At 35.1% G+C, this 23,134-nt stretch overlaps 1 protein-coding gene across 1 annotated transcript; it reads right to left on the minus strand.

The window, feature by feature from the left end:
- Positions 1 to 331: 331 nt before the first annotated feature.
- LOC129281812 (general vesicular transport factor p115-like) lies at positions 332 to 22,476 on the minus strand. The gene is made up of 20 exons (XM_064112722.1): positions 22,319 to 22,476; positions 20,559 to 20,645; positions 19,836 to 19,980; positions 18,886 to 19,004; positions 17,843 to 18,001; positions 16,740 to 16,945; positions 15,949 to 16,039; positions 15,475 to 15,615; positions 14,958 to 15,201; positions 14,377 to 14,582; positions 13,673 to 13,786; positions 12,917 to 13,035; positions 12,215 to 12,396; positions 11,380 to 11,486; positions 10,425 to 10,563; positions 10,008 to 10,159; positions 9,058 to 9,219; positions 8,229 to 8,456; positions 7,477 to 7,650; positions 332 to 2,849 (listed from the first exon to the last, which is right to left on the minus strand). The coding sequence occupies exons 1-20, from the start codon at positions 22,382 to 22,384 to the stop codon at positions 2,760 to 2,762; spliced, it is 2,931 nt and encodes a 976-aa protein (XP_063968792.1). The 5' UTR covers positions 22,385 to 22,476; the 3' UTR covers positions 332 to 2,759.
- Between the last annotated feature and the right edge of the window lie 658 nt (positions 22,477 to 23,134).

Consider the following 23,134-nt stretch of genomic DNA (forward strand, 5'->3'; position numbering starts at 1 on the left):
CTTGTTTCACATCATGAGGAAAAAAATTGAAATATTTCATATAATACTAGTAAATAAAAGAAAAATTTAATGGCTGGTGTCATCAATTCCTTCATTTGCATACAAACCAGGTGGGTGTTTCATGAAAGTTGTCAGCACTGACTGTTAGTTAAATCCTTGCTTTTGATTGGCTGAGAAGCACTTTTCTCTGACTGTTACTATGGTAACGGTCTGAGAAAGACAACTTGTTAGTGCTGATAACTTTCATGAAACAGTCCCCAGGATGTACATATCTGTTTTGTAAAATTAAGCAACACTTGAAAATAAATACAGGTGGGAAGAACAAAATTCATATGATTATCCTCTCTATATATTTCTTTTTGCAATAAACATTACAACATGGACATAAAACATACATGAGCTTCACTTTAAAAGTAGACGCTGAACAAGTCATCTCAAGAAAATTGGTTATTTCAATGAAGAAATTAATTCTGCACAGTAGAAAAATATCTGTACTATCACACCAATGCATGTTTAACAACAGTATGCTGCAGAACATACCTAGTTGACAAGTCTTTACCGTAATATGCATTCATCATTCGTCCATGATACGTCATCAATTTAATCTTTTAAGGGAGAATTTTGAAATTTTTTTAATGGAATATTTAAAATGGAAAAGCAACAACAATAAGTCAAAATTAATGTCAAATAAATAAAAATGTACATTGAAATTGAAGAGAAATGAAAAATAATATGAATTATATAAACCTAAAATCTCAAGTTGAGAAAGAAGACATCCAGTTGAGATTGATCTAAATGAATTGCAACTATTCATAAGACAGGTTCCAGGTCTACAATGATGGTTACTTTGTTATTGACATCAACTACCATGTGATCATGAAAGTTACCATCGATTGTAATATTTCTATCAATTTCAAGTTTGAAGCGATCTGAATCAGACGCAACTAGGAAAACAGGCCTGTGACAAAAACCGATAATGGTAAACTGATCATTGACATCAACTACAATGTCAACATCACTCAATCAAACTCATGGTTTTTATGAAGACCTACCAATTGGTGGAACAATTCTTATCAATGGAAATCGATGAAACAGCTCCCATCATTAATGAAGTCACTTTCTGTAAAAAAATGCTTTGACATCTGTTTTTTATTATAGCTTAATGGGTGTAATGTTATTAAATGAGGGACATGCATCTTTTTTTTTGCTATTGCTGGAATGTAACAATTTAATTCATACAACTTGAAACAAAGATTCTTTAAAAAGAACGGCACTGCTAATGCCAGTTTGTTTACAATTTCCATTTTGAATTTCATGAGATATGATTCAAGAAATTAATTTTTAAAATGAAGAAATTAAATCGGATGCAAGCACCAATATCCATTCATAATGCAAAGATCAATTTAGAATCTAAATCCATTTCATTATATTAATCACATAGCAAGGTTTAGTCATAATCATTGCACTTATCAAAGTACATGTATCATTAAGTCAACTTAGTTGATATCAGTGCATTTATGAATTAAGAAACACTGATTTTTTTTTTATTAACAAAGATATCCCAACACAAAATATGAAAATGCACAACAAACAGAAGCACTACTTTTAGATGTGATATTCCTAAATCAATTCTTCCTGCCCCATATAATCCTGAATCCAAATGTATGCAGAGCTCTCTTCGGGGAAAGTAGTTAAAAAGAAGTGAGCTTCCAGTACAAGTATTTAACTTTGTGTGTTGGTGTAAATGCAGTCAGCCAACTGAACTTCAATTTCTTCCCCATATTTTGGGCCCATTGCTCTACCACTTATTTCAATTGGTGACATGACATGTGCTCCTGCAACAATTTGCTTCTGTCTTGATATCTAAGAGGGCGTAAGGTTAGAGTTAGGATTGTAATAGAGTTTTTAGTTCAGAATAATGTAAAGATGAAGATTAGGATTTATTCAGTTTTGGAGGTTAGGTTTCATGTTTGGCTTAACTTGCAGATTTTCCATCGGAGCGATTGTCGCCGGAGCAAATGTCATGGAACTATAAGTATGTTGCAGCTGGTGTTGGTGTTGCCTTGACACCGACACCAACTTTTTTAACACCGTGCTTGGAATACCCACTGAGCAGGTTTCCAGCTGAAAGACCCAGTCAAAGGTGACCCAGACCCCTGTAAAGGTAGCTTGATAAACTCTTTTTGTTCCATCCACATTATATTGACAATATAAAATTATCTCTATATTATTTCATTTTAATATCAATAAATGTACAATCCTTCGTCCTAAAGATGGCACCTCATTATCAAAACGTTATCAAAACTATGACACAATTGCAGTTTATTTAAGGATTATGAATGAAAACCTTTCTAAAAATGACTTGGCAGCAGAAAATTGTGGCTTAAAATTGTGACTGAAATATTTCAAACAAAGAAAATGTCTACCTAGTCTACATTGGAATGGTGATAGTTTATAACTGGCTGAAACTACCATCACCTACATGTGAGAAGTACAAAAACAAAAGAAGTTTGTAAGAATTCATATAAATATAGTTTCATTGTTATGACCTTGCTTTGACAGACTACATAATTGTAAAGAAATAATACATTACAAACATTTAAATTCTTTTGTGAATTGAATCATATTAAAAGTAGAAAAAGTTGAAGACTAAGCTAATGTGTATTCCTTTTCCACTCTCCACCATCATCTCTGGCAATGTTGCTCCGGCTCTCCAGTAAAATTGTTCAATATAAATTTATTCACTTTGAAAATATTCCTCATACTTCTCCCTCCTCTTCTTCATCCTCATCATCATCGTCATCCTCATATTCGTCCTCATCTCCAACTTCCAATTCATTGTCAGATACCTGGACAAGACAAATTAACATTATTTGGGTGAGTCTGACAAGTCAATCTCTTGGGACGACATGATTCTGTTCACCTTCATAATTTGACTAAAGAGAGGTAAATAAAACATTTACATAATCTTGGGCCCGTTAGGTTAGCGATTTATTGTAAGCTTGAATGTCAGGAGTAATTGTATATTGCAATCAATGCAATCAATCATATAAAATATTCTATGATACAGGTCCTGTTCTGCAAATCTGTTTCAACTTATGCAAGGTTGACTTCTGCAGACTCAATTAGAGTTATAAAGTAGCGGTTACCACTTCAAGAAAATTCTTCTCTAAATCTTGTTAAAATGCTTCAATCAGCCCAAGTTTGGATTCTAAAATAAAATTTCTTGCTTGGTGGCTGCAGCATTAATCTCTACCTCTGATCAATAATTTCAATTCAGGTAGTGATTATTACAAAAGTTGTATCTGCACCAACAGAGATGTAAGTAATTTGACCCACCTGTAAAATATCTTTCCATGAAGATTTTATTGATGAAGATAAAAAAAAAAAAATGGTATAACTTATTCCTTGGAAAGCTGGAGCATGTAACAGTAGCTACTTTTATTGTAGAGTGCGTAGAGACTACTGATAAAGTAAGTGTTAAGCGCTGTGTAAGCAAGTATAATTATTATTCCACCCACTTGCAAAATAACTTTCTGTGAACTTTAAATGATGAAGATAGAAAAAAATCCAGTACACTGGTACATGTATAAATTGGGAAGGGGATATAGCATTCCTGTCCATCATCATCATTGCAATCAGGGACCCATTTCATATAACTTGTTATTATAACAAATTTGCAACTAGCACATCAATGATGTGGAGCTCATCCGGCATCTCGCAACGAAATTTAACACAATTTTAATTTCAGCCCAGTTGACACTGTAGTGTATTATATTGGTGACATAAATTGAGGATATAGAATTGAAATTAATGAAGAAATTACATAGAAGCATTTTTTGTGATCTATGAATAAATTTCATATAAATTAAGCATAAATAATTTTCTAGTAAAAATTTCTGAACTCTGTGTAGAACCTTGGTGAACCTCATGTAGCTCTCAGATGGAACAAAAATAATCGAAATCAATCAACAAATAAATAAGTACTTTTTGTGAGTTTAGAAAATATATGAATAAATTAGCATATTCAATGAGTTTCAAAATTCTGTGTTGAAATTTTGTATCACCACCTCGAGCTATCATATAAAGCAAACAAAATTGAAATTGATCAACAAATGAAGAAGAAATTTTTTGGGGGGGATTTATGAATAGATTTTGCATAAATTAGCATAAATAATTTTCTAGACAAAATTTCAAAATTTTGTGTGCAAGTTTGGTAAACCGCATGCAGCTCTACCAGATGGAAGAAAAACAAGTGGAACGCCTCTGGCAGTCTCGCCTGCATTACGCAATTTAACATAGCAGCAGTGCTAACTTTGAAAACTACTATAAAATAATCATTCACAAAAACATCATTCATATAATGACATAATACCACATTCATTGACCATAAATGACATTTGAACGGAGACTTAAGACTGTCAACTACACCCATGTCCACATTTCACTCACTCTATACATAAACTTTCAAAGTTGTGATGGCACTTCAACAATTACCCCAACATAGCCTAAGTTTATTGACCTTAACTGACCTTTGACTTGGTTTTGTGACCTGAAACTCACAGGGGATGTTCAGTGATGCTTGATTACTCTTATATCCCAAGTTTTATGAACTAGATCCATAAACTTTCAGAGTTAGGATGGTAATTCAACAAATACCCCCAACACGGCCAAAGTTCATTGACCTTTAATGACCTTTGACCATGGTCATGTGAACTGAAACTCGTACAGGATGTTCAGTGATACTTGATTACTCTTATGTCCAAGTTTTATGAACTAGATCCATAAACTTTCAGAGTTAGGATGGTAATTTAACATATACCCCCAACACGGCCAAAGTTCATTGACCTTAAATGACCATTGACCATGGTCATGTGACCTGAAAATCGCACAGGATATTGGTTGGTTGGTGGTTGTGATTGTTTTATCTGATTGCTAAGAAAGCATGAATGCTTGTAAGCAAGCAACCAACCAGAGGACCGATGGCTTAAGGTCCTCTCCGAAGGACCTGGTAATGAGGATTAATGCCTTACCAAAGGGCACTAGCGCACCAAGTGGGAATCAAACCGGGGTCACCGGAATACGAATCCCCCACTCTACCGACTGAGCTATTGCGCCTCCTGTATTCAGTATTCAGTGGTACTTGATTAACCTAATGTCCAAGTTTCATGAACTAAATCCATAAATTTTCAAAGTTATGATGGTAATTCAACAAATACCCCCAACTTTGCCAAAGTTCATTGACCCTAAATGACCTTTGACCTTGGTCATGTGACCTGAAACTCAGGCAGGATGTTCACTAATACTTGATTAACCTTATGTCCAAGTTTCATGGACTAGATCCATAAGTTTTCAAAGTTATGATAGTAATTCAACAAATACCCCCAACTTGACCAAAGTTCAATGACCCTAAATGACCTTTGACCTTGATCACGTAACCCGAAACTCGAGCAGGATGTTCACTAATACTTGATTAACCTTATGCCCAAGTTTCATGAACTAGGTCCATATGCTTTCTAAGTTATGATGTCATTTCAAAAACGTAACCTTCGGTTAAGATTTTGAAAATAATTTTCCCAACATGGTCTAAGTTCATTGACCCTTAATGACCTTTGACCTTGGTCATGTGACCTGAAACTCAAGCAGGATGTTCAGTAATACTTGATTAACCCTATGTCCAAGTTTCATGAACTAGGTCCATATACTTTCTAAGTTATGATGTCATTTCAAAAACTTAACCTTAGGTTAAGATTTGATGTTGACGCCGCCGTCACCGTCGGAAAAGCGGCGCCTATAGTCTCGCTCTGCTATGTAGGCGAGACAAAAACCAAAATCGGTCAACAAATAAAGAAAAAGACGCATTTTCTGTGATTTCTGAATAAATTTTGCATAAATTAGCATAAATAATATTCTACTGAAAATTTCAAAATTCAGTGTAAAAGTTTGTTGAACCTCATGAAGTTCTACCAGAAAAAAGAAAAAAAATCAAAATCGGTCAACAATTAAAGAAGAAGAAGCATTTCATGTGAATTTTTAAAAATATGCATAAATTAGCATATTTAATGAGTTTCAAAATTCTGTGTAGAAGTTTGAATCCCCCACCTAATGCTATCATATAAAGCAAACAGAATTGAAATCAGACTTGAAGTGACGAAGAAGAAGCATTTTGAAATTCAGTCAACAAATAAAGAAGAGGCATTTTCTGTGATTTATAAATTTGGCATAAATTAGCATAATTAATTTTCTACTCCAAATTTAAAAATCTTGTGTGGAAGTTTGGTGAACCTCATGAAGCTCTACCAGATGGAAGAAAAAAATCAAAATTGGTCCACAAATAAAGAAGAAGAAGCATTTTATGTGAATTTTTAAAAATATGCATAAATTAATTTCGCATAAATTAGCATAAAAATTGTTCTAGTCAAAATTCTGTGTAGAAGTTTGGTGAACCTCATGAAGCTCTACCAGATGGAAGCAAAAAAATTCAAAATTGGTCAACAAATAAAGAAGAAGCATTTTTGTGAATTTTGAAAAATGTGCATAAATTAGCATATTTAATGAATTTCAAAATTCTGTGTAGACTTTTACCCTTTTTACACAGGATTTTCTTAACCCCGGACTATCGCTAACCCTGTACTTTCCTTAACCCCGTACTATTTTTTTTCCTTTTCACACATGCCAAATTGTTATTGCTAACCCCAGATAAGGAATGCTTGCTTTTCACATACGAAACTCGCTAACCCCGGACTAGTGGTAGCTCATGAATATTCACGAGCGCACTGAGGGGTCATTCGGGTCATATCCAAAATCGCGCGCGCTTTAAATACATTTGTCGATCATTCGTAGTACAAGTACTTCACACAGAATTTCTCATCGCTGTCATGAATATTCATTATACTTACCTCCGATTGGACAACAGGGCCGGCTCTGTTGAGAGGCATGAATGGGAGCGCTTAGCCCACTTTCGTTTTACACTAGTGATCTTAACCCCGTACTATCGCTCTTAGCACCGCAACTGCTGGGATAACCCTGCTTTTTTGCAGGGCCAAATAATCCCGTACTAAAGGTGGGGTTAGCCCACTTTGCAAAAATGCTGTGTAAAAAGAAAGTGGGCTAAGCTTAACCCCGTACTATAGGTGGGGCTAAATGGCAATTTAGCCCCACCTATAGTACGGGGTTAAGGAAATTTTAGCGTGTAAAAAGGGTATTTTTTAATCCCCCACCTAGTGCTATCATATAAAGCAAACAGAATTGAAATCAGACTTGAAGTGGCGAAAAAGAAGCATTTTGAAATTGTGGACAGACGACGGACGCAATGCCACGGCATAAGCTCATCTGGCCCTTCGGGCCGGATGAGCTAATAATGATTAAAAGCTACTGAAATCCTTCAATTTCATTGGCTGACAATAAATTTGCAATAGAAATGGTGTTATTTGTCATTATAACAAGTCTTTATAAAAAGGGCCTCAGATCACTAACCTCTTGATTGAGATCTTTCAGTCTCTGTTTGTAAGAAGCATTCTTATCGTCCGTTTCCGTTAGCAACACTAATAGATCCTCCATCTCTTTCTGGACACCCTTGACATATCCTTCTAAACTTTCCTTCTCGCTCTCTAATCCTTTGACCTTCTGGGTCAATTCATCTTTCTCTTGCTGTTTACAATAAAAGGTAAGCAAAATATTTGCATAATAAATATTAAATCAGTATCCATTATTACACGAGGGCTTCATAATAAGCCCTCTTGGCTTTTGGTGTTTCCTCCATATCCAATTTGTAATGTAGTAGTATTTGCATCTCCCTCTCTTTACATTTTCAATATTTTTTTATATTTTTGTTTATGTGATATTATATTCTTGTTTGTGATTTGACGATGTTTGTTTTTAATTTGAATATGGAGATAAATTAAAGTAAATAAAAACAGATAAATCAATATCAGAATCAATAGTAATTTTAGTAAATGATATACTACACTCTTACAATGATAAAATACTAACCAATGGTACAATACTACATACAGTGACAAATCAAGGAAAAAAATTGGCCCCTAAGATCATGCCCTCTAACAACTGGCTTCTTTGGTTGTTCACACCTTCAAAAACTTCACAACTTCTCATCTTGTTTATTACTTTCCCCCATTTCCCACTTTTTTCCCATATTTGATGTGCTCCCCCCCCCCATTGCATCTCTAGATAAGCCCCTGACTACATCACTATAACCCTTCATTTCTCACCTGTACTCTCTGAAGAGCTATTGCAATTTCAGGATTAGCCGCCTTGGCTGAAGCTTCCCTTAGCTGCATCTCCATCATGTCTTTAGCCCCACTAAGCTCCTTATTCTCAGTAGTTAATCTCGTATTATCCGTCTCCAGCTTCGATAACCTGACCTCTAGGTCGGTGATCTTCGTTGACATGGCTGCCTTCTCCGCCAAGAGGGCGCTGTTGTCATTACTACTGCTGGCCTGCAACACATTTGAATGAGTGATGAATTAGCACTTTGGTAAAGCAAAAGGAAGAATTCTAGAATCCTAGAACAAACTTAGAGAATTCTTTCAAGGATTCTCTAAGTCATTAAAAAAGAGGAAAATACACTCGAAAAAGGAAACATTTAAATGAAGGATGATCGAAAAGTCAAATAAAATTAACATGGATGAATATTCTAATCACACAAAAGCAGCTGCCCTATTCATCATGTAATGCAAATTTCATCAATATACATATATTATCTACTTGTGGTAATTGAGTATCTTCATGGATGATTCTAGAATCCTTGAGTACAATTGTAAAATCCTCTTATCTAAGTCATGGGATACGAGAGGAAATACACTTCAAAGGGAAGTGCCCCTGACATAATCTTAACTTAAGTAAAAGCAAAAAAATTAGAGACATGTATAAATGATGGTTTACCAAAAGTCTGGTAAAATTTGACAAATTATGAATTTTGTGAAATCGCACATGAGTAGTTGCCCTATGTGAAATGTAATACAAATTCAATAGACTTTCATAAATAATAATCAAAATAATGAAAATAGCAATAAAGGGTGTGATTTATATACTACTTACTTGTTGTAATTGAGAGGTAAATTCTTCATTCTGCAATCTATATTTCTCTGCTAGTTGTGTTTGTTCTTCTAATCTTGACTTGAGAGATGCCGTCTCTGAATCTTTTGATTCTACATTTGATTCTACATTGTCAGCTGATGGAATGGATGCTAATCTACCTCTCTATACAAAGAGAACATTATATGATATATCAAAATATCACCAACACAAGCTGAAGGAAACAATTTATGAATGAATCAAAATATACATACAAAGCAAATAATTGAAAACATAAATACAATAACAAAGAACTCTGATGATTGGTTTGTGAAATATAAAATTGTTGAGCTATGAAGGAAGTAGAACATACATGAATCACTGGAAGACGTTCTCCAAGCAATTTTCATAAAATTACCTAGATAAATGAGACGAAAGGTTCCTGTGTATTCATCTAATAATGTGACTAGGTGCCTTGTTTTAAAATCAAAGGAAATGGCAAATTTTAGACCATGCCAGATAAGCATATCATGAAAGGATTTGTCTGATATTTCATCTGACAGTTCCCAAGGTAATATTCAAAAGCCTTTGCTTCTCAGCCAATCCAAATCAAGGAAATTTGTCATATGACAGGTGTTGATATGTTCTCCTTCACATTTTGATGGATGATAAGAGTGATATATATATATATATATATATCCTAAATATCAGTTTTGTATTTCTTGCAAACTACATTTATTTTGACTTATTCCATTTATCTCCTAATGTAACTTCATTGACATTTTCTTGAGAAATGTAACAAACTTGTCATTCATGAATTCACAACTTTTTACACAGCAAATCCTGGTAGAATTAAAAATGTATTACAAAGAAAAGTAATGTCTAAAACCCTGTATTTTTCTAAACTGCACCAGACAAATGAATAAGAACCTTCAAATAGGCAATGGAAGCAACAAACTATTCTATAAACATACCAATTCTTCCAGCTCCTTGTCTTTGTCTGTTACTAATTGTCTTTGAATTGCCAATTGTTTCTCTAGTTCCCCGCTGCTCTCTGATGACCCATTAACTTCTATCGCTTGACCATCATTGGTTTCTGCTCCATCACCTTGACCAGTTTGGCTACCTGCAATAATCATGAAAAAGTACAGTGAGAAGTAAGGAGTACAAACTTTGTACATGAAAGGTAAATTGAAACTTCATGGTGGAATTCATGAAGTTGGTTTAAATTTAGAACATGTACTATTTAAATCATATAGCATGGGTATGCTTTATTTAACATATACACACAACCTTCAATATTTTAAAAACTAAATTTGGAGGAATCTTCAGAAATGATGAAGAATGTACTGATGAAAGAATCAAGAATACTGCAAGCAAGAAAATCTCACCATGTTGTGCTTTGAGAAGGACATACTGATCTCTTAGTTGCTGAATTTGACTTGATTGTTCATTCAACTGAGACTCTGCTCTCCTGTATTCTCTCGTCAATTCTTCATGAGATTTCTTCAGCTCACTAAGTTGGTTGTCCTTCCAAAAAAAAAACAACAACAACAACTTCATTAACACTATTTCTTAGCAGATGTGACAAAGAATGCAACAGATCAGCTCTCTCGTACAATAACTCCCTAGATAAGATTCCCCAATAAACATTTCAGAGAATGCATCTCACTTGGTAGAAACATCCCTCGAGAAGTATTCAAAGAGATTACCTTTCCTCAAAGGCCATCCTTCATAGACAAATTCTAAGATACTATGGGATTTGTCTAAGAACCTATAAAGCTGGATGATTCCTCAAATGAATAAGACATCTATTATCAAAATACATCTTCTCTATTCTCTATGAAACAAATATATTCTTCTGTGATAAAGTGATTTTATAATCCCATTTCATTTTTATTACAATAAAATATTACCATGCTATAATTGAGCAGTCAAAAAATAAAAGTAAACTAGTGATAAAATAAAAATGATGCCCCCCCCCCTACAAGAATAAAATACCTTGGGACTATCATTACTATTATAACTAATTTTTGCTAATGCATATACATGTATTCCTATTGTACCGTGCTAAAAGCATGTTTTACGATCCTTTCACTTCCATCACAATAAAATATTATGACAGAAAATTTTTAAATAAAGTGGTGTAGGGCTATGCAAATAGAACCTTTATATCTAAATGCACTAAAAAGAAATAATATATTATCCCATTTCCTTTTCATTACAATAAAGTATTACCCAATTGTGGTTAACCAACCAATGTATATTGTGTTAGTGAAAGGCTTATCCAACAAAAACCTTTACTTTTCAATTTAAATTTCAATTAAAAATATCAAGCTCCTTTACCTGGTCTCTGATGATGTCTTTGTATTGTGTAACGATTGAATTATGATCATCTACTGTCTTCTTAGCATCCAGGTCATCACCAGCTTGTACTGCCTTGATAACAGAAACTGTAATAATAATAATAATAATTGTGGCTACTTATATAGCGCACAGGTCCACCTTTCGGTGCTCATGGCGCTTCAAGGAAAATAAACACAAAACACAACAATAGAAAACAAAAAAGAATAGAATTTGAATTCTCCTGAATAAACACAATATTAAACTGCTAATGGGAGATTAAATAAGTTTTCAACTGGGACTTGAATGCTTCTGTTGATGAAATTTGGCGTAATTGGATAGGCACAATAGAGGTAGATCAATCAAAAGTCGCTGATTACTACTCCCTTAAATGAATAGTTGTTTTATTATGGTGATATGTACACTTCCTAAAATACCTGACAGAATTCAAATATAACCTGGACCACTTTGATAAAGCTACATACAATTTTACACACGACTGGTAATCTGTTCCATTGCAAAATGAGAATTTTTATTTTTTTGTTTTAAAAAAGCAAGAGTGTATCCCTTACAAAATGTTGATGAATAATCAACTTTGCAGTCAGATGTTTGCCAATAAATGCTGGAATTTAATTTTAGATGATGGGAATTACTTGATTTAGAAACTGATTTAGCACCCACAAATAGGTCCCAGTTGTGCATTTCTTACAAACAGCTATATAAAACTCCCCAGTTTCTTTAGGATTTGAAGATATAGGCTAATCAAAGTTGAGAATGTTAGAGCTTTTAGTTTACAGACAAAGAAAATCAAAACTTTGGAAAGAAATTTGATATTTGCCTTCTAGTTGCTTGAAGAGTGTTGTAAATTCATAGTCAAATAAGACCTTGTCGACCGAGTCAAACTTTAATTGAGGTTTCTTGGCTGCTTGTGTGTAGCTCTCGTGCTTGGATACCGCTTCTAACTTCTCAATGAATGTCTCTACACCAATACGTTTGGCAATTAGCTGTTGCAGACTTTCCCTACGTGGATTGAAAGGGGTGGGACAATGTAAATAATAGATTGTTGAGTATTTACGAGTGCTGCTTTCCCAAAGAACTACATGTGCTTATATGGTGTTCCTGTTCATATGCAACTGTAAATTCATGAAAAAAACTTAAGTGATAAGCTTTTAAAAAAGGAAAATTGTGTTTGAACTTGCACAAAGAGTTACTCCCTGCCTTACACGTACGCATAACAAATCTTTCGCCAGTAAAAGGCACATTACAAAGTTTTGTTGCAAGTCTAAATTTGCATATTTAGATGGACTAAAAACTTGGAATCCAGTTTGCATACATCACTATATTAAGCAACCTTTCAAGATGTCAATAACAACTGTTGTAAAGTACATGTACCTGTATGCACATAATTTGAATATTGCCTCTATGGCAACAAAATTTCATATATCAATTCTATTTAGATAAACATATGGTAATCTTTGACTGTATATATTAGTCAAAGACAAGGTATGAAAGAGAATAATTAGAATGTACATATACTTACTTGGTGAAGTTCTTATTTGAGTTGTCATTAAATTGTGTACAGATTCCCAGTAAGAAAGCACATAGTCCTTGTACCAAGAGATCCTGTTCATCAGCATTCTCGGCAACTTGTGATGTTAGCTGATACAATTAATGAGTCAAAGATTATTAACAAGCCACTCCTACCATTGCTGAATAAAACCTGTTTCATCATGAGCTAATAGTCATTCCACTCTATAAACTTGGTAACACAATGAAAATCACTGTTTAAAAATGCATTTTATTTTGTAGAATCACTCTTTCATTATTTTGACTAGTTTTCTGTCAATATTATATTTTTGTCTAAATATGACAGTGAATAGAAAATTAATAGTTGTTGCCAATTTGAAGAGAATATCAGATTAATTTTGGCCTTGGGCAAGCTGTAAACCTCCTTGGATAACCTATTCTGACAATTTTCTTCCATATTTTTTATAACATTTTTTTCAGTATTGATAAAGCCACTTTCACTGCTTTTTATTTTTCTAGAATATGTCATCAGGTATAAAAGTGCTTATCAGAAGACAAAATAATGATAATTATCACCAAAAAAGTACATCCAGGACAAGTTCAAGATTTATTATTACATTTCCATATGAACAAAACATCACAACATATGTAAATAGATGCCCATGATTATAGAATGATCTAAGAACAATGACTTTCCTATTTGTTACAATAATACAAGAAATAAATTAATGAATATGAATTGTTACAACGGCATTTGGTCAAAGGATACAAATGGCACATTTCCAGGATGACCTAAGAAGTGTGAGACAGCTAGCTGTGAATGAGCTACCCAGGAACTGAGAAGAATCAACAGACCAAGTCTTGTCTGGAACTTTACTGTCGGCTGCAGAGAAAGGGATTGAAAAAATTTCAAATGCAAGTATGTGATTTTCACTTTTTAATGATAATTGGTATATGTGATATTTATAAACTTTTTAATAAGAGATATATTAGGCACAATACGATAGTATCAAAATCGCACAAATGTCTTTTGCTCATTGTCATGGGTCGTGTGGTCTAGTGGTTATAGCATTGAACTTATGATCGTGAGGTTGTGAATTCGAGTCCCCACTCTGCCCTTGTCTCCACATTAACAAAAAGACCCCAAGAGTAATTTCTGTCTTCTAAAAGCTCAGCCACTATGCCTCATTAACTTAGAGGTAAAATGTTTCCTATGTAATTGGTTATATACCAGCTTGTTATTATACCAGCAGAAAGCTGTCATGCAGAGTTCCTACAGGAGTTACCATAACAGAAATAGAAACTGATGGTTCACTTATACAACTGCTTCTTTTCAAAGAGTAAATATGACAGACACCTAAGACTATTTCTGTAAACCATCAATAAACACAACCTTGGATTGTCAAGTATATATTTGTGATCCTATTACTTTTTCTAGATATATATCAATAAAAACTAAGAGAAAAAAAATACCTGTGCCATGAGATTGGTACACTGCTGGAGCAGTGAGACCGGGGGATTCCCCAGCCCGGTAGCAAGTTGAACTCTAAGAAGCTGCTCCTTCTGTGTGGGGTTGTCCTTGAGGGCATGTGCGAGGGCAACGGATGCGCACCAGTTGGACAGAGGGTCCGTACTGAAGAGACCACCACAAAGAAGCTGGCCTGCTGTCACTGCTGACACTGTGTGGAGCAATAGGGACGAGAAAGATAGAGAAATTGGGAGAGAGTGGAGGGTTAGACATTAATCTACACTTGCCCCTCCACTGAGGTGTTAGAATGGGCCCTAGTGCCAAATTAAATGGTGTTTGTTCAATAATGTGGGTGTATAATACACTGAGACCCTGTCATCGTATTTATAACAAACTAGTTTCCAAGGAAATGATAGACCAACTTCAGAATGCCACTGGAAAGGGTTTGGCAATGAGCCATTTATGATTGATCTCTCAAAAGCACTTGTGAAAGTGTTGGACAATCCTGACAGATCATGGCAAAACAGTGAAAATCACCATACCATCTGTTTAAAGTATGTAAGCAAAAACTGATCTTTGAACCTACCGTCAGCAGTAGCTGGTAAGAGTGTGGCAATGATCTGTTCCTGACCAATTTCATTCTTATAGAGGAAACACTGAAAGCAATACAAGACTGCACAACGTAGCAAGAAGGGCTGTTTCTCATTGACCATGGACATCAGAAGAACCACGATGGCCGGCCTTGGTGGGTTGGAAGGGGCGTTGACTGCGGCAAAGAAGTCCTGGTTGACACGGCAACCACGGATCACCTCCGAAACTGTGTTGATGGTCTGTAAAGAAGGTTCCAGGAGAAAGTCACTTGGAGACTTTTTTCATTATGCATTTAGTAATTGTTTGGGAATTAAATAAGAAAAAGCTTCGGCAATGCATATCCATATGAGAGATAAATAGAATCCCTGATAATTTAATTGTTTGCATGCACAATATTCTTTCAACTCTAATAACTGTTGAAATTAAGTGCACTGAAGGAAAACAGTTTTGATAACATGAATCTATATATTAAGCATACTATTAAGCGAAATGAATCTGAGGGAAATATTCACCTCTGTAAGAATATCAGCTGGGACTCCACTGGCCATGAGGACATCACAGAGTAACTTTAGAAGACCACATTGATGGATAACCTTCTGACAGGCTCCCGTTGCTTGCTGAGGATTGCTTGGAGCAACAAGAATCCGCACAACCTAAAGGGATATAAGGAATCACACAGAGTATTTGTTGCTTTCTCATAAAATTTGCATTTTCACATCACAGGTGACATTCTCTGCTAAGTGCATTTGACAAAATCAAAATCTATTAATCTTTTCACTAAGATGTTAGGCCTGTTGTCATGAAAAAGTGGAATTATGACTACATATATAGTTTTCCTTCTAAATTTCTGGTAAAAACTGCTAACTTTTAAGCTATATCTCATTAATCAGGTATCTATTAACAATGTGACTACTAAGGCTGAGAAGTCTCTGTATCACCCTTATGGCAATTACAGGATTCAGTAGTAAATGGGTTTAAGACATTACCTGTAACATAAGATGAACATTGTTGACCTTCTGAGCTGACCATGATGAATCTTTCTGAATACTGAAGAAAGGAGTGATCCGCTGGATCAAGCTGAAATGAAAAAAAAATCAAAAATGAATTAAATAACTTTTCGTTTGTAATATAATGTAATTTCTACATATATAACATGACGTAATATTAATCAATTCAGTTGAATCTAAATTTCATATTTACCAAGGTAAATGAATTAAAAATCATTTTTGGAAGTCAAATATATGCCATCTAGAAGACATAAGCACTGCCCTGCCCCCAGTTGAATAAACAAGTACAAGTACACATCTCTTGAAAGCACTTTTCTCAAACAAAGATCGTGGGTTCGAGTCCACCCCGGGCGGATGACTGAAGCCAGTGCGTTGTGTGTAAACGTCTCTCCCATGTTTCATAGATGCAGGCTATGTTACAATGGAAAACACTCCGTCCGTCGGATAGGACGTTAAATGGAGGCCCTGTGTAGAGGAGAGTAACCACCTTTGCACGTTAAGAACCCACTGCACTATTCGTATAAGAGTAGGGGGAAACCCCGGTGTAGTGGTCCACCTGCATTCCCCCCAATCAGTTATATCGGGAGGAGAGACCTGCGGGTCATAGTGATTCAGTTCGCTTTTCGCCTCCCAGGCACAGGTGACGCCAAACAAATAATAATAATAATAAAAGTTTAACAAATCTGGCATTGCTGGCTCTCAGTTATATTTCAGATCCACTTGAATCACACTCTAAAAAACACCCAAGAAAAATTTAAGAAGAGACTCACCCTCCTTCCTTGAAGAAGGACTGGTTAGAACTATTCTTCTTCAAGAGGTTGATAAGCAGCAGGAGACAGTCTTCAACCACGATGCCACCATCGCTGCCACCTTCCTCTGACATGATCTCCAAAAGACGCTCAAAGGCATTCTCAAAGGCCACAATCTTCTGGATGTTGGCATTTCCTTTGGTCAGTTGGATCAGCAGAAGTAGGCCCTGCAGAGATCATAGAGCATGTTCGGATTTAATCATAGTATTAGTAGCTATAAGGCCTATCAATTCTAACTGTGATATACACTAAGACTGCCACCTACTTCTGACATGATTTCCAGGAGATGCTCAAAGGCATTCCCAAAGGCCACAATCTTCTGGATGTTGGCATTCCCTTTGGTTAGTTGGATCAGCAAGAGCAGGCCCTACAGATTTCATATGACATCTTAGGATGTAATCATAGTATTTTTAGCTTAAGGACTATCAATTCTGTGATATGCACCATCGCCACCATCTAGTTCTGACATGGTCTCCAGGAGACGCTCAAAGGCATTCTCAAAGGCCACAATCTTCTGGATGTTGTTGTTTCGTTTGGTTAGTTGGATCAGCAACAGTAGGCCCTACAAGATCTTAGAATTTGATTTAAAGCATAGTATCATTCAGTCATTCGCATATGAAAGGCCCAGTGTTTCAACTTTATCTACTACAAATATATTACTTGGTCAGAAGAATAAAGAATGAAATCGTAAGTTGACAAATAGTGTTTCTACAACAAAATATAATTATTGAAAGAAAAAAAATATATACAAAAAAAAATGTCCTTCATCATCATTTTACATAAGTTTAACATCATACATCATCATCACCATTTATTCCAGTCTGCATTTTCCATGCTATGAAAGATTACTGATTTTTGCACAATGACACTCCCTCGCTCCTCTTCTTTTTAAATTGCAAAGACGAAACTTACTTCTTTCCTTCTCCATCACATCTTATCATGTAATCTTTGGTCTCCATTTTCCTCTTATGCCATCTTTTACAGCATACAACCCACTAATTGTGCAATATCATGTAGACTCCCACAAAACTTAATAACTTCAACAAACAATTGGGAGTACTTACATCATTGCGAATGACCTCTCTGCTGTCTGAGAGTAAGTCCATCATCTTGGACACACCCATAGGACTACCCAGGACATACTGCTGAACCTGACTAGCTTGGTAGGAGAGTAAGGTGGTCAAAAGCTTGATGGCCGGCCATCTTACTCGGAACTCATAGTCCTGTGCAGAGAAAAAGAAACATAGAATAGTTAATAATAATGATAATTGGTATATGTATAGTGCCAGCTACCAAGATCTTCTAATATACTTTGAGGTGCACTATTGCTACTGCCCCAGCTTAAGATTGAGCTGCAATTTCCAGCAGGAACACATTCTGATCGGTCCCCATTCATCTCACCTGGGTTGAGTGCAGCACAATGTAAGTAAAATTACTTGCTGAAGGAAAACATGCCATGCCTCAGATTCAAACCCAGGACCCTCTGTTTGAAAGTAAAGAGTCAGAACCACTAGACCATGACAGCCCCCTTAGGCAATCATATTGACTACTGAATTCTGTGTAATTCCAATCGGCTTTATAGAGGGAACACCTGGTTCCAGCAGGCAATGGGTTAACTGAATGGCCCAAAATACCTTATCTGATTGATGATATAACATGAGAAAATGTTCTTTTATTAAGATGATGAAGATCTGACAAAGCCAGCAGCATCTGCAAGCAATAGCTGACCAAAAGAGATGAATTTCCCTGATTGTGTCATGTTAACAGATTTTTTCTTCTCATATCATTTTTACTCAAATGACTAATATTACAAAGGTTAATCATAATAAAGTAGCCACAAAAATAAAGACGACTAATGCAATTAGAGAAATACCGACTAATATATTTACTTTCATTGAAATTTTCTTAGTTCTGCCAAAATTATACATAATTCAAAGAATGCAAATTCCTGGAAGATGTCAGATATCGAAAGTATTTCAAGGTGAAGTCTCATTTAGTTTTCAGCAATTTCTGACAATCACAGAAACAGGCAACACCATAATGAAACAACTAAGAAATACAAGGGAGAAAAAAAGGAACTGAATGTATGAGAGAACAGTGCACCTACCTCTAGTAACCCAAGTACAAGTGGAATATTATTTGGATTCTTGATGAATATTTCAGCAAACTGGGCACACAGCTTCATCTGCTCAGGATCCATTATGTCACCATTTGGAAATTCTTCATCTGAAATTCAATATGTATCATGCTATGTGACGGATGTAATCTAAAATCAGGGCCCCGTCTTACAAAAAGTTACGATTGATCCGATCGATCGTGACTCTATGGAAATCCATCAGTGTCATAATTTTTTTCTACAGGAAATTTGCAAACTGTCCTTTGTAAACAAAGGAGAACACACCAAATTGTCAAGATATCAATCAATTTATGGATATACAATCATATCTAGATATATTTTTTGAACAAACATACATAATAAATGTTGACATTGCTGGCCGTCCATAGTTACAATTGATCGGATCAATCGCAACTCTTTGTAAGACAGGGCCCCTGATATACATGTACATGTAAAATTTACTATTGCAATATCTATAAACTCTGATCCTGCTCAATTTTTATTTTGGAATTACAAAATTCTCAAGCAGGGAATAGGGCAGAAATGTCAGGAAATATATCCCTATACATCTTTTAACAAAAGAGAATAAATGTTAGTGTTCAAATGGCTTTTACTTTGAAAATAACAATATTCCTGAAAAAAAATTCTTAATTTGTTTAATGTTTATAACATCACACACACAATAAATGGCCAAAATGGAAATATCAGTCCCTATATTTTTAAAGATTTGAATGTTCGAATAACACATTTTATTTACTCATTGATCGATCGATTCAGACATATTTTGACTAAATGACAAGATCAGTATATATATATATATATACAGTTTTTCATCCCAGTCCTGTTAATAATGATAACACTTACCTAAAAAAACATCAAAATCAAATTAATAACAAAGTTGTAGATAAACTTTAAAGACAGAGCATTTAATGAAATCTTACTTTGTTCCTCCTCCTCTGTGTGTGCTGATAGAAGATTGAAGAGCGTATCCAGAGCATAACCAGTGATCTCAGCATCGGTCCGGTCAGTCTCCAAGACATTCACCAATATATCCATGGCTTGGGTACCGACCTCTAGCCGATATTTCTGTCAATGTAAACAGATGAAAAATAATATCATTTCCCTAAATACATAACTATAAACAAAAATGAGACTGTAACAAACAAGAAAAAGTAATACTTATAAGAAATGGTGGATAGAGCAACATACATGTACAGTACATGGAATTCAGAAAGATTGATTTATATTCTCAACAAACTTCCTTTCATTAACATTGGAAAGTATGTTTGTAAAGAAATGTTTTTAAGTTTCACATAAAAGTTGGCAAAAGTATCAGTATTTTAAATATTTCCATTACTTTCCCCAACTTTAGCTGATTCAAATTGATATCACTTCACAAACTAGTGTACAACATTTTGTTGTTTTTCTATTTGTCTCTCATTTTTTTTTACATTATACCTAATCATAATCAGGCTTTATAACTAAAAGCAAGCATCAATATTATGGCTACAAAAATGCTAAATAGGGCACCGTAACAAAAATCTGTGCCACGTATAACTCTTTAAATGGCAATCCTTCTCAGAATATATTATAAGTGGCTGTCCGATATTTAGAACAAACTTACATTTATTATTTGGAGTAAATTTAAGACCATGGTGTCTTACCTTGGAGAGAGCTTTGAGAGCCCTGACTGCATCTCGTCTGTCATCCAGGAGCGTGGAAGACTGCACTCGATCACATATCTTGGCAATCTAGAATTATACAGGAGATATATTCATGCTATTACTTCTTTAGTTAAAGAAGAAATATAGGGACAGTCACATAGATGAGAAATAATCTTGAATTTTTTAATGAGTACTGTTTGGATAGATATAAAGTGGGATGCCCCTGGAAGTCTTGTCTACATTACACAATTCAACATTGTTCATTTTGTGACATTGTAATATTTAACATTCTAAGTGTTTGCTAAACCCTTTTAATGTAATCAAATTTGCATGTGAAATCATGTAAACACATATGAACTAATTTGAACGAGTATTTTTACGCCACCATCTCGGCCTTTGTAATGGAAAGTAACTAAGCAATACACATTGGCCGATTACTACATGTAAGCCAAACTCTGCAATTCAAGTTAGAGTAAAGTCCCCAAATATCGGACAGTTCCAAATATCCAACTAAAATGACTTCAACTCCATCCCCACAACTAAAGGGACCTGCAATGGTAGGGGACTTGTATGTAATACATTAATATACCTGCTATGAATTGCACACAGTAGATCCAGGTTGAAGCTTAAATAAATATTCCAGGGGTTAAATCCAGGGGTAAAATCCATGATTTTGACTTCCAAAGATTCTTATGACCCTCGCTAATTATGGACTCAGAAAGGTTGTAAGGGGGAAGTGATTTTCACTGGAAATATCGCCGCCGAGATTGCACATGTTCAATCTATCGCAAAAAACCTGCAATGGCCGCCGCAGGGGTTCCCCACAACGAGAATTTTGACACCCTTCCAAATATGGCACTCTCCCAAACATCGGACATATCGACCAATTAAATTGGAAATGCGTGCTGTTGACGCGCGCATGCTCGTTTTCAAAACGCAGCTGAGCGAAGACGTCCGATGTTTAGAGCCGAAAGAGGTCCATCGGGTAAGTAAATAATTATTATTTACCTATTTCTAATAGTGCAGTGACAATTAAAATTGGCATTTGCACAGCTGAAATAAGTTATTCTCTCAACAATCAAGCAATTATTTGGGGGTTTAGAGCGTGATTTAAATCGCTGAAATTGATCGCCGTGCACAACTCTATGTGTCCAACATTTGGAAACTGCATCCGATATTTGGCAAAAAACAAGCTTCTGGTAATAAGTAAATAATTTCCGCTCACCATATTTTTTTCAATTCTATTTTTTATGACATTAATATTCCACATTTGTACTACAGAAATACACATGATTTTTATTTGATGCAATAATTGTATTTTTTTTTGGGGGGTCCAATTATGATTAAGTGTCCGATATTGGGCACTTTACTCTAAGACTTAGTTAACTTCATTTTTTTTCACAAACTTTGACAAAAATCCTAGTTAAGCAGCTGCAGTGCAACAAAGACCAAAGTCAAAGAACAAGATTTTAAGAAACATGGACCTTATGAAGGTAAATCCATCATCATGTATTAAATCAAAACAGAAACAAAAACTATAGTTGGGTCTACATCCAAACTAAAAGTGAACAGTTGAAAATAAGGTGTTAAACAATTAGAGTCTAGGCTACATGTATTTGACATTTTAATATTACAGACAGGAATTGTAACGCATGGGACTGGCTCATAATTTCTAAATATCATTCGTGAATATGTGCATGTTTTACGGCCCAAACAAATGGATATAGAGAGCTGAAATTGATTAACTCATTTCAACATACCGTATCTGCCCCTGACTGTTGATTTTCTGGAGTGTTTCCTCCCAAAACCCGACTGAAAAAGCTCATTTTCCTGGAAAATTCAGTTATTTTGCGAGTCAAGAAAGGATTAAGTGTGGAACACGTAGCACAAAACAAGTGCAAATTGTAAACGTAGATGGCGGTATTGCGCTAAAGACAGAGTTAGTTGAGGTGCCGTGGCCGAGTGGTCTAAGGCTATACATGGAAAGTGGTCTAAGGCTATACATGGAAAGTCCGGGGTTCGATCCCCGGCCACGGTACCTATGCCCATGAGCAAGGCATTTAATCTACAATGCTCTTTTATCCTGCTTTCAAATAAATGGAAATGCTATATGCATTATTGGAAACTAGATGTGCACTTGTTTTTTTTTTTTAATTTACTACTCTGGCTAAAGAAATTGGTCTTCACAGTCTAGTCGAGTCGGGGGATCTCTTTAGACCATAGAAATATATCTCTATGCTTTGAACACAAATGGATTGATTGATTGATTGATTGATCGATCGATCGATTGATTAATTGGTTGATTGGTAATATAATCAAGTATAATCTTTATGATGAGCATTCAGCCGAAGTGACCATAATTAAGACAAACTTAATTCCTTTGCCATATACGCAGTGGGAGTTTACTTAGCTGGGATTATATGATCATTTTTGCTTCTTTCAAAACTCATTTTATTGCAAATTTAAAAAGAAAAACCAAAACTGTGCTCCAGATTTATTTACATAAAAAACATGCAACGATCCCTCCAATTCGGCTTAGTCGTTACGCTCTTGTCCTCCTTTTTGTATAGGCCTAA

This window comes from Lytechinus pictus, chromosome 18 (genome assembly GCF_037042905.1).
Source record: "Lytechinus pictus isolate F3 Inbred chromosome 18, Lp3.0, whole genome shotgun sequence".
In the NCBI taxonomy this organism is placed as follows: Eukaryota; Metazoa; Echinodermata; class Echinoidea; order Temnopleuroida; family Toxopneustidae; genus Lytechinus; species Lytechinus pictus.